This window comes from Bactrocera neohumeralis, chromosome 5 (assembly GCF_024586455.1).
Source record: "Bactrocera neohumeralis isolate Rockhampton chromosome 5, APGP_CSIRO_Bneo_wtdbg2-racon-allhic-juicebox.fasta_v2, whole genome shotgun sequence".
In the NCBI taxonomy this organism is placed as follows: domain Eukaryota; kingdom Metazoa; phylum Arthropoda; class Insecta; order Diptera; family Tephritidae; genus Bactrocera; species Bactrocera neohumeralis.
Window position 1 is genome coordinate 27925691 of NC_065922.1, and position 13398 is coordinate 27939088.

General features: G+C 34.1%; 1 protein-coding gene across 1 annotated transcript in view; it reads right to left on the reverse strand.

Moving 5' to 3' along the window:
• Positions 1-6458, reverse strand: part of LOC126759746 (solute carrier family 41 member 2) — a 73803-nt gene extending 67345 nt beyond the window's left edge. Inside the window, exon 1 of the mRNA XM_050474843.1 lies at positions 6239-6458. Coding sequence (XP_050330800.1) covers positions 6239-6272 — 34 coding nt within the window. The 5' untranslated portion in view covers positions 6273-6458. The remainder of the gene's footprint in view (positions 1-6238) is intronic.
• Positions 6459-13398: the final 6940 nt, after the last annotated feature.

Genomic DNA, 13398 nt, shown 5'->3' on the forward strand with positions numbered 1-13398 from the left:
TCTCAAAGTTGTATCTCCGAAACTATTACTATTTAGAACAACATTCAAAAGGTGTTGTAGAATTGAATAAGGCAATAAAAATAGATATTTTGAAACTCGTAAACCCACCCCATAAAGGAAAGTCTTCAGAAAAAATTGTAGATTTTAGTGAAAAATTCTGAAGATTATTCGAAAGACATGAAGGAAATATTTATTAAAAAAAGAAATTAAGTTAAAACAAATAAATCCCCAACACTTAACTCAACTTATTTAGTGTGAAATTAAAAAACAGAAAAACAGATTTAATAATAATTAATATTTGAAATTTAATAGCCTTCTAATGTGTAGCCGCTCAGTTTAATCGACTCAGTTTATCTTTAAAGATATTTGCTCAAAATTGAAAAAAAAAAACGTTTAATGCAGTAGTTTTTTTTTTGAACTTCCAAAAATCGCCTTTTTTAAGCTGTCATCAACATAGCTGTCCCTCAAACACTCCCATTTTTTTAAATTTTTGTTTGATTCGTACCAAAAACGTCACTTCGAAACTAGTGATCTAAGACAGTATCGTTAGAATGTTTATATGGTATTAGAAATGTGAGAAAATACTGACGATTTTAAAAGATTTGCACATTAAGATTTTCTATCAGACAATATGCAATACGTATTTTATAATTTTTGACTTTTTTCCCTCAATTTGGTGTGATATAATTGTTTGGATAATTTGCTTGATGAAGTGCAATTAATTATTGTAATAATAAAAAAAAATAACATTATAATTGCTGATGTTTGCACAAACAAAGCGGAATACCCATACACTGAAATATAAGTGATGAGACTGATGTATGTACCTATGATGTAAGCACGTGTGACGCTAGAAGTGATTAAGATCGTGAGTTATGAGATATTGCATATACTGTGATGCTAGCACATAACTTGTTTGCAGAAATGTAAACGTATTTTTTAATTTCGTGAGGTTTGAGATAACTTAGATCTATGTGAAGACTGCGAAATTTGAAATTTATATCTAATATAAGTTTGTTCTGCAAAATTAATATGAAAAAAAATCCAAATTGAAACGACTCTGATATAATTTCGAAAATTACGCTTTACGGAACAGTGCACCATTTGAATTTAATTCATGCTTTTTTAGTTAGACCTAACCTTCAACATTCATGGTAAGGGTTTGGATTACGTTACATTTGAAGGAAAAAGCTATCGTGTATTAAATTTAAACTCCTCGATGAAATTCTATGCTATCCAAAAAGGTTTAGTTTATATGTTTCTTTTATAATCTCCTTCAATTGAGAAAAGTTTTTCGAACTCGTTGCGTGTTCACCCATATACCACAGATATTCACCTTCATAGATCGTGAGTACTCCCTTATATTAAAGTACAATAAAATTACGTTTTTTCATTGTTTTGTTCTGCAATTAGAATAAATTAACAATTACATGCCCTAGCAAATCATGAAATTCCTGGGAAATCTTTAACTAAAATTTATAACATCTAAAAATACATGTAATACTATTTATACTTATATATGTATATATTTACGTCAAAACTCGTGAACAGAACAAGTAAGGAAGGGCTGTGTTCGGGTGTAACCGAACATTTTATACGCGGGCCATTTGCAAGAATCAAGCCCGGCGAAATACTTTTGCATTGGTGTATGGATAAAATGCAAATTGGAAGTTCCAAAATCTTCATATTCGGAAGTCGAAAAAGTATTTTCGTATTTTGTCAATAAATGTCGTTGCAGTCTTATATCTCTAGTTCTAACACTCACATTGTGTCATACCATATAGTGTTGGAAAGGTGAGATTTTAAGCTTCATTTAAACAATAAATCCGGGGAAGTTGAAAAAAAATTACGGCTGTTCAAAAATGAGTGAAAATAATGAGGGAAATTCTTTATACAAGGTGCTTTCCAAAGTAAACAGGGCTTTTTGAATCTAGCGCCCCTGGTGGTGTCATCTATGTGTCGACTGGTGCGAGATGAGCCGAAACCCATAAAATAGCGCTTGGAGAAGTCAAAAGTGAAAACAATGCTGATTTCTTTTTATGATTCCAAGGATATTGTCCACAAAGAATTTGTTCCACCCGGCCAAAACGTTAATGCGGTATTCTACCTTGGAGTTTTGAAGCCTTTGGTGCGCCGTATTCGACGTGTTCGGCCCGAATATTGCGAAGATGAAAGTTGGCGTTTGTTGCATGATAATGCGCCGTCTCATCGATCGACGCTTGTGACCGATTATTTGACGGTGGTGAGGACATAAATAACGATCAACATGTGGGCCAATCAAAATCCGTTATCGCCGGAAATTCCATCGAAACTTTACGCACAGTTCATCAAAAATCAGCCGAAATTATCATTGAAATTCATGGAAATGCAATTGAACATCTCCAAAACATCGATTTATCGCATTTTGACCGAACATTTGGGCTTACGAAAGGTGTGTGCACGGTTTGTTCCGCACAAATTGACTGACGACCAAATAAATCTAACTCGATTAGTTTTATGTGACACAAACAACCGTTAGGTGAACAAAACTATTATACTCTGTGGCAAGATGTTGCAAGAGTATAAGAATAATGGAGTTGTATAGATTCTTGGCCACTAATTGAAGATATTCACATTTGATCTTAACTGTTTGAGATTGAATAATTCTTTTGTTGCATAAGTTATGTGTTTTCCAATAAGGTGATTAGCTTCTAATTGCCATTACTTATTACTTCATGTTTACGTGTCAAATGTTTTATGTAATTTTAATTTTATTGCAGGCAATGTGTGGGAGTGCACTTACTATATTTTGTAATAAAAGTTTTACTCTTTTAAAATAAGTAGTACTTTTAACTTAACTGAGTTTATAATACTTCATATATATATTTAGAAGAAATTTTCACTTCACTGAAAGTTTATCTTTCAAGAAGTTTATTTTTAGATTATTAATCAATTGAGTTGTCATTTCAAATACCGTTGGCCAGTTAAGGCTAGAAAAATAAGTCAGCACCCCATATCTGTAATCTTCTTTTAATTTGTTTATAAAGTTTTCATGTGCTTAACAATTTCAATGACCGCGTAATCATTGCAATCTGGATTTCAAGGACCTAATGTCAGTGACACAATAAAATAGAAATAAATATGAGCAATTATTTGAGTGTACTATGTGAGAAATAGGTTTTATAGTTACACATCGTTTAACGATAAACTTAACCTTAAGAGGCACTCCTAGTTGGAGTTTATAAAAAATCAATAGTTTTTGACTTACAGCCTTTTAAATTGTAACCGCTCAGTTCAATCAGCTCTATCAGCTTCATCGGTTTGTCTTTAAACCCGATTTACTAAAAAAAACATCATTTTGTTAAAAATTTAGTAATTGTTTTTTAAATACCGCCATTTTGTCAATTTTTAATTTTTTTCGATCGTAGCTACGGAAAATATCTTTTGGTAGATAATTTTGCTTTTTAGGTGTTATCAATCACTGCAGCAGTGAAGAACTTTTTTAACGTAAATATATAAATATACATATTTCTAAAATTTTAAAACAATTGACACAGCAATTTTTTTTTTAGTAGCCCCTTAAAAAACTTGATGGCAGAAAAGTTTTTGAAAATTTTAAAATCAAATTAATTATGATCTTAAGCTCTAACGAACTAATTAATTCTTAAGTTTGTGAAAGCGAAAACTTCTAGTGGCTGCAGATGAAACTAGAAGATATAACAGTTCAATGGCGCTATATTTGTCTTTCAGTTAACGCTAACCTTCAAAAGGCGCGTGTATAAATTTGACAACTGTCGGATCATTAGTTTGTGAATTATATCATTTTGAGTGAAGCAACTCTTGTTGTTTTGAAAAACGTGGATAAATATTGAAATATTGCTTTTTGAAAGAAAAATACAGTTGAAGTAAAAACTTGGCTTCATGACGAATTTCTGAACACTGCCTCAGGAAACTTATCATCAGGATTGGTTTAGAAAAGGCAAAGTTTAGAATTGGTGAAATGAGCACCAAAGATGGTGAATGCAGTGGATGTCCAAAAGATGTTGTTACCGACGCAATTATCAAAAAAGTCCACAAATTAATTTTGGATGACCATAAGTAAAGTTGCTTGAGATAGCAGGCACTCTAAAGATGTCAACTGAACGTGTACATCATTTCATTCACGAACATTTCGGTATGAGAAATCTCTGTTCAAAGTGGCGGTTTGTCCAAAAACAACGACGAGTTGATTATTCGGAGCAGTGTTTGGATGCCCAAGTTTATACGCCGATATGTGACAATTGATGCAAATGGCACTATCATTTCACACCGAAGTTCAATTGACAATCATCCGAGTGAACTGCACGCGATGAACCTTCTACAAGGCGTGGAAAAACGCATAGTCAGCTGGGAAGGTTATAGCGTCGGAATTTTGGGTTGCGATTAGAATAATTTTTATTAACTACTTTGAAAAAAGAAGGACCATTGACTCCTATTGTTTAGCGTTATTGCACTGTCTGAAGTACGAAATCTTTGAAAAACGGCCACATTTGAAAAAAAGAAAGTGTTGTTTCACCAAGCTATTGCACCGTGTCAGAAGTCAGAGAAAACGATGGCAAAAATCCATGATTTGGGCTTTGAATTGATTCCGCATCCGCCATATTTTGATCCGCAACCAACGTATTCTGGCCCCCTGTTTTCATATCTCAATAGAAAGCTCACTGGGAAGAGTATTTCGTCGAATGAAGAGGTGATCGCCGAAACTTGGAACTACTTTGAACTACAAAAATGTTATTGAAAATTTGGAGGATCGCAATAATCAGTGTGTCACTCTTGAAAATTTTTGCCAAACAAAATGTTTTTTATTATGGTAGGCCGGGGACTTTTCAATTGACCAGTTATTTATATAACAACGATGTTTACATGTACGGAAAAAATACATTTTAAATTCAAAACAAAGGTAGTTGAATCACCAGTCACGTTTGATAAAATATATTATTTCAAACGCTTTATACTTAGCAGACTCTGCAAAAATTCGTATAATAGTTCTTAGAAAAGTTCTGTTAAAAAAGAGTTCGTATTTGGAAGTTCAAGAAAGTCTTCTATACTTAAGTGTTCCCAAATCTCTCTCAAAGAATGATTTTATATTCGCTTGATAGTTTGAAAAATAGATTTTAACGAAAAAGTGTCCACCATACATTTTAAAATTTCAGATAGAAATAATCGTATATAATTCCAACTTCAGAAAAAACATCTCGTTCATCGATTTTTATGAAAATAAAATGATTTTCGTAAGCCTAACCGTTCAAAAATATATTGATTGTCTTAGAAGACTCTAAGAAAGGCTCTCCAAGTATGGACTTATAATTGTAACGAAAAAGTGGTCCACATTACAGTTTAAAATTTCAGATAGAAATACCTGTATATCGATTCCAACTTCTTGAAAAAACATCTCGCTTCATCGATTTTGTAAGAAATAAAATGCTTTTCGTAAACCTAACCGTTCAAGAGATATTAGCAGTTTCTTCTTATGAGTTTTATAACTCAATGAAAAAAAAAAAAAAAAACAAAGTTAAAAAAACAATCGTTTTTTCATAGTACATATCGAAAGGCAATGAAGTAAAGCAATCACTGTTAGATTTAAAGGTAAGCCATAGATAAAATAAACGACAATGTACCTGGGAACTTCAGATTGTCTTTTAAAATGTCATGTTGCTGACAAGATTCTAATAATTTGTATTTATCGTTTTGAGGTTACGTCCTCCTTGAGTACGCTATTTAGAGGAGTGTATCTAATGATCAGGGAAAAACTATTTACAATTGGGGTACTCATAACGTGTCATAAAGCATCGTAAAATCATAAAATCATAAATTTTCATGCTAGTGTAAAAAATTTGTTGTTGGATTGCATACTAAAATAAGTTTACGCAAATACAACTCTGAACGCTATGTTTTCGGATCGTTATAACTTATAACTTTTTGAGACTATGTGAAACCCCTAAATATAGTATAAAATTATTAGATCCAAACACTTATACTCTCAGGTGGTCTTTTAAGGAAGCAGCCTTCACAAAGTCAGAAAACCAACTGTTCAAAAAATACTTTTTACGAGACTGACTGTTTGATATTGAACTCCCTTTTCCAAATAAAATGTGATATGAGAAACTTTAGCATTAACAGATGTATCAATATCTACACATTTAACAGAAAATCAAGGTCTAGCTTGCGGCATTGTATACAAATAATTAAATAATAGCATAAAATAAAATGAGTTGCTTACATTTAGCTCGTTGACGTCTTCGCACATCAGCCATCGCTATCGAATTTATTCTGCAATTTCGTCTGGGTCACAAGTAAATAGGTACACTTACTAAAAATGTTTATCACTACCCGGGCAACGAAGTCAAAATAGTATCGGACGAATGCGATATGATACGTAGACTGGTTGGCGTGCAGACACAAAAAAAAAAACGAGTAACGCGAACAATAACACAGAAGGTCGATTGTATGCAAAAGTACATAGAAAAAGAGGTAAATATGTATGCACAATATTAGTAGTCGTCTAGCAGGGCTGCTGCTGCTGAGAGTGGCAAATATTGAGAGCGAAAAAAATTGAAGTCATAAAAAACGAAACGACTGTCAGCGGGTCAATAATTAAGCGATTTTCATGCAATTAAACACATTAACGCTATCAATTTCGTCACAACAACCAATATCGAAAACGAAATGAGCCACGCACTGAATTATTTATACGATTTTGGATATATTTGCTAAACTAAAATAATTGAAATATAATGAAAAGCCTTACGTATGCTTTTCTTGTAATTGTCGAAAAATCACTGAATTGAATGCAACAAGAACCAGATGCTGAGAGCGCAAAATGTGCTTGGCAGAGTGCGGAAAGAGCTTAAAAGAAACAGCTTTGTTTCATTTTGCACATTCTTAGGTATACAAACATACATATGTATGTAAATGCATATACACTGTCTGTATATTTGTATGAAAGCATGCATTCAACTTGTTTCTTTTTGCTTCGTAAAGCTAGTCGTCATTGTTTGTGCTGAGCTTCATTAGAGAGCAACTAACTTCAGTTATGAAACCGGTTCAGTTATAGGTGAGTGGAGTATTCAAGTGTTGCCAGCAGAAGTTGATATTCACAGCCACATTACTGTCAAAAAATCACTAAATATTTAATTTAATTCAGAGTTTAGTTAGAAAACATAATACCTATGTCTTGTACAATACATATACAATTATATATTATGAATTAATTAAAAAATTATTCGGAATTAGCACACAAATAATTTATTGGCTACAGTAAAATAAAACATATTACTAAATTGTTATGCAACAAGTAACAGTGTCCCTGTTATTCTTTAAGAATCGCGAGAAAGTCTTGCCTTTTAAAAATAGTAAAATAGAAAAGCCAACGCTTTGAAAAAATCGTTCTTTCACTACTTCAGTTATGCCGAAAAAATATGTTTTCAAACAAAATGTTAAATAAATTTAGGAATTAAATGCAACCAATTTTACACTTAGACTTTAAAACGTCGCTTATTATGACTTTTTATGTTGGCAATTTTTAATTTCCCCAATTTGTAATTATTGCCTGACCAAAGCAACATATCAGGGAACCTGTTTTAAATAAAACTTAGAACGATTCGTAATATGTTACTTTTAGAACTTACATATGTCTCCGATAAACATATGAATTTCTTAAAAGTCCGATAGAATACCGAACTGACTTGCTTGAAAAAGTAAAACGAAAGACAAATCAACAACCTAAGAAATTTTGCAGAATGCAATCAGAATAAAAAAGGGCAGGATGATAGAATTATGATACAATTTCGACATTAATACATAGTGCAAACTGTAATAGAACCTCAGATCGAGAGTTTTACTTTATTCATTCTGAATACAGAATGGAATGATTAGTGTTTTGCTGGAAAAAATTTAATAAAGAAACACAAAACAATAAATTCGATCCCAGCTCAGCTCAGCTCAAACAAGCTCGGAACAGACGACTGATCGGCAGAATAGTCTATGACAACTCACAGTATTCATAAAAATACATATATGAAAAGTTGATACAACACAAAACGAAAATGAAAAAGACAAAAGACAAAAGTTATATCAAATTTTGAATAATCAAAGCTGGCAACACTACCTCTGTTTCAAGAACGGAGCTTATACGGAATGAGAGCAGAATGTGAGAGTGAAAAAATTAAAATATGCACGCATTCTAGGATAAAATTGCAAGTTGAAATTTGTCAATAAAAAAAATAACAAATTATCCACTCATCACTTTGATTTATGGCCCATTGCGTATGGAAATTAAAATGTTGCTGCACTTGAAAAAATCCCATACGACCCATACGTCTCAATTAATTGTGTTATTGTTCACGCTATAATAATAATTAGATCTTATGAGCCCTGATAAGCCATCTATTAATGCACAGTTTTAATGGCACTTTCATAAAGTCGATAAAAGCCAAAAAGCTGCACTCAATTAGGCACGTAATACTTCTTGTTGATTTAGAATTCATAAAATAAAAAAATGCATTATTAAACAAATGAAAAAAAAAATATTTTCATAAAAAACAAAAACAATTAAACACGTTATCCGTACGATCGAACACGAAATCAACTATTATCGTTTGCTATTTTTTCTGAAACAATCGCCTGAACGAGACGAAACCACTTTTGGACTGCCATAAACATTAGCCTCGGCACTGAGGTTGCACCACTTGAAAGAACGCCACCCGAGGTGAATTGTGCACAAGAACGAGCGATAATATTAAATGTACGTATGTATGTACATATGTACACACTATATGTAATTTGCACATTTACAATTAAGAGGTGTCATTATGTATGTATGGTATAAGTACGCTATGATATCGAATGATTGACAGTTGTCGCCACTCGCTGCATTATGGGATTTTTGTATTTTTGCTCTGCATGATAAGATATCAGCATAGCAACATTTGCTCCATAGTCTCGCCCAAAGAATCGCTTGTATAAATGCAGACAGTCTAACTCAAATGCACTGAATAAATACAGTGAAAGATTTGATATACAAGAAAACAGATATTGAAATAGACGAACTTTAGCCCTTAAGTCTACATAAGTAGAAAACCCCACCAACAATCGTAAAGGTGTACTTATTGCCTTATCAGTGTAGCAAAGGAACTGTATTGAACTCTTTTGTTGAGCAGCTATTCACCACGCATCAAACCCCACATACATACATACATACATATATTGTTTGGTTTAAACCTCTTTTGACAACGCGAGAAGTTATTACCCTTATAACGCAATGCTTGAATTTGGTTCTTCCATAAAACTTATATATAAAAACAAATAGTACATTTATAAATTTATTTTGGGTTATACTAACAAAATAGTAAGAATAAATGGTGTTCAATCATATACACAATAATACAAGCAGTTTCATTTTTTACAACTTGGATAAAGAAACCAAGCGAGTTGGATTTTTGTGGACGAACACAATACGAAAGATTTCATGCCATCATTGTAAATGGTTAAAGCTTTCGACAACTTCGTCTATATTGAAACCAGCATAATCAACGAAAATAATATCAGCCGTGATATTCAAAAGAGACCCACTCCTCACATTCCACGAACTAAGTTAATATCTTAAAAGTCATGGTGTTCGATGAACGTTCCTTTGAAAATTTTTTAGACCCTTGTTACAGGTTGAATATGCTTTGACCGAATGAACCCAAAGTAACCAGCTCTAAAAGGTTTATAGGAGATAAAATAGGCGTAAAGTTGGAAATGTCGTCATGTCCAATGTCATTCGAGCTCTACCCTTACGAGACTAAATCGCTATTGAGGCAGAAGGGTGTAGAACGGATAGATGCGTAGTTCAACTATCAGTCTGCAACCGAGTATGTACATCTAATTTCGGTGCTGGGTCATAAATAGGTAGTCGTGAACGAACTTGAGAGATTGCAAAGGGAAAGGTATTGACAGCAATGTACAGGCATGCGCCAGGCAAAGTTACTAATGGGCGGTTACAACCCCACATGATTCAAAAGTATTATAAATCTTCACATTGACAAATTCCGGCTCCTGGTGGTATCTTACACTGGGCATTACATGCTCAAGAAGCACCTGTTCAACATGGATATAGCTTTTTGGCAAACTGCCGGTTTTTTGACATGGAGCCGGAAACTCCGGAGTACTGGACCTTTGTGGGATCATGTGAAAGAGGGATGGATATAGCTTTTTGGCAAACTGCCGGTTTTGTGACATGAAGCCGGAAACTCCGGAGTACTGGGCCTTTGTAGGTCCATGTGAAAGATGGGTGCAAAAGAAATTAGGTGGCAAATTATTTATATTCTTTGGTACAATCTTGGATTCAAAATATCAGGCTCAAACTGGAAATTCACCGAATGTTGAATGAACTCTGACCATTTTGAAAGAAACGAGGTCGAGTCCAAGTAAATAGCAAAATTTGCCAATTTGTCCTTCTTCACTTGGTCTTTTCAACGGAGTGGAGGTCTTCCTATTCCTATGTTTTACCCTGACGTCATGACCTAGCCAGCGTAGCCGCTGTGTCTTAAAACGGTGAACTATGTCAATGTCGTCGTCTCATACAGCTCATCGTTCCATCGAATGCGTTATTCGGCGTTGCCAATGCGCAAAGGTCCATAAATCTTCCGCAGAACCTTTCTCTCGAAAATTTGTAACGTCGACTCATCAGATGTTGTCATCGTTCATGCCTCTGCAGCATATATCAGGATGAGTGAATTATAGTTGAGTCTTTGTTCGTCGAGAGAGGACTTTACTTCTCAATTGAATACTCAGACCGAAGTAGCACCTGTTGGCTAGAGTGATTCTGCGTTGGATTTCGAGGCTGACACTGTTGTTGCTGTTGATACTGGTTCCAAAGTAGACGAAATAATCTACGATTTCGAAATGATGACTGTCACCAGGGGGTTGAAGCCAAGTCCCTCGTTCACCACTAGGCCCATTTTCTTCGCCTCCTTATCCAGTATGGCGAAAGCAAAACTAACGGCGCGGTTTTGAAGGTTTAATGCACTTAAATTCACAGATAATAGAGAATGCAGACACGATTGTAAATATTATAATTTTCGATTACTTATATTCCATGGAATTAATTGTGTAATTAATAAGCGTCAATGTTGAGGTTTTAATTTGTTAACTGCTTTTATTCAGATAAAACACCGACCTTTCGGTTACATAAAACCGACGGTTCTTGGAACGATAAAATTTTATTTCGGCGTTTAAAAACCGGGTGATGATGGCACCAAAAAAAATAAGAAATTCACTACTTTAGTTCATTAAAATTAAAACTTTGACGGCTTCCGGAATCATTACAATTATTCATTCATTTATATATGCTCCACCTAATTATCACTCAATAACAATAAACATTTCAAACACCCAGTTGGCAATGGCTGAAGAAGATTCCGAAATGTAAGTGAAAATATTACAATTAGCTATTTACAAGAAAAAGTTTCGACATTACTGTTAATCCTCCATGTTATTTGTGACCATAGCACCTGTTGATCATAAACGAAAACTAAAAAAAATTTGCAGCCAATGGCACAATAGATAAAAACAACACAAGAGCAGGTTTTTACACACCAAAACACGGCACACTTTGCTTGTCACACTTGCGGATTGAGGATTGAAAGTCTTCCAGGTGCCAAGGAAACGAGTTTCTCAACCAACTAACACACTTTCAATCAATTACTGCTGCTAATCGTACAGGTGAATATTTGGAATTGAAAATTTTTGAATGACGCCTGCAGGCATTGTTCAATTTACTTGGTGATGTTGTTGATGTTAATAACATTTGTGGCTGGAGGCGAGATGCCATGAAGACTGCGGAGGAATTTTATTAATTGTCATGTGCAAAATATATATGTATGCATGTATGTGTGTATAGGTGTTGTGGGTGAAGCCAAAAATACATTAAAATGCAAAATCAAGTAAAAAGTATGTTGAAGCTGGTGAATATCTGAAGCGCTGGCACGGAAAGTGGGCGGTTGAACTTAACAGGTTTGCCTTGTTTTGCGTCATAGGAAGCCTCAAAGGCTCTTAACAACATGTAACTCCCTATTAAACACATATGCTGCATGTAAATCTATTTTTCATGGGTTTGGTGTTTTACTGTTTTCGTTGTGGGTGCATTGAAGTGGGTGCTGAGACTTGCTTGTAATTCGGTAAGTGAAAGTTGTTTACGAAATTTAAGAATGTAATCCTGTTGAAATTAAATACAGTGGCGGCGGTAACTTGGAGAACGAAGGGGTCGAGCGAATTTATATTCCTAATGAAGCAAGCCCAGTACATTTTAATTATGGCTTTAGATATGAATTTTGTCAAAGCTAGACTCGTATCAAAAGTTCTGAATCTTTTACGAAAACCACGACGAGTAGAAGTCGCAAAAGAGATATTTGACAATGTAGCTGAGGACCCTGCATTTATCAAACGCATCACTACTGGTTACCAAGTGGATTCATGATTATTGACGTCGAAACTATCCAACAATCTGACGAATGTCTCTCCAAAAATGAGTCGAAGCTGAAAAACCCAAAGTTCGCTGAAGGCATTGAAAGCCGTTGAAGCCAATAGTAAGTTTATGGTTAGTTACTTGCCTTGTCTTAAAAGAAGCCTATTTCGAAGGCGATAATAAGGGTGTAAAGTAAATTGTATTTTTTTTTTGTTTGAATGCATCACTCAATTTGTCCAGCTGATCATAATACAATTCAGAATTAATCGTAGTATTATCGGACAAAAGCTCAAAATCAAGGATTCTTTTGAAAACCCATCAAACATACAACATAACCTTTTCTTGGTGACTATCAGCCTTTGAAATGGTTTCAACTGGTTCATTGTTTTTATACCATAAATTCTTGAATTTTACATTCTTGGAAATAACCCACTTTTCGTCGCCTGTCACTTTTTAGATCTTACTAGATCGTCGCCGATCACTTCTTAGACGTTCGATAAGCTAATCATGGTCGTTAGCACGACGAAGCAAATCTTATTCTGTTAGAACATGAGGAACCCATATACCAGGCTAAAAAATTAAACCTAGACGTTTCATTCGCTTGTGAACGGTCGCATTAGACAAATTTAATCTCTCTGCAATCTGCATTGACCAACGACTTTATTTTATCCATATCGGCTTCAAGAACGCTTTCAGGACGTTGTGCATTCTCAAGATAGAAGTTTTGCAAAATAATTTTAGAATTGGCGTTCGATCAACACATCTTCTCCGTACAAATCACATAATTTTTGACATTTTTACTCTTATGATAGTAAAACTATAAAATATCCGAAAAACTGTTTTCGATCTTCCATATTCAATAGGGCACCAGACAAAAAGTATTCCAAAAGATTTATGAAGAATTTTTTTTGCAAACCAGCCTTATTATATCA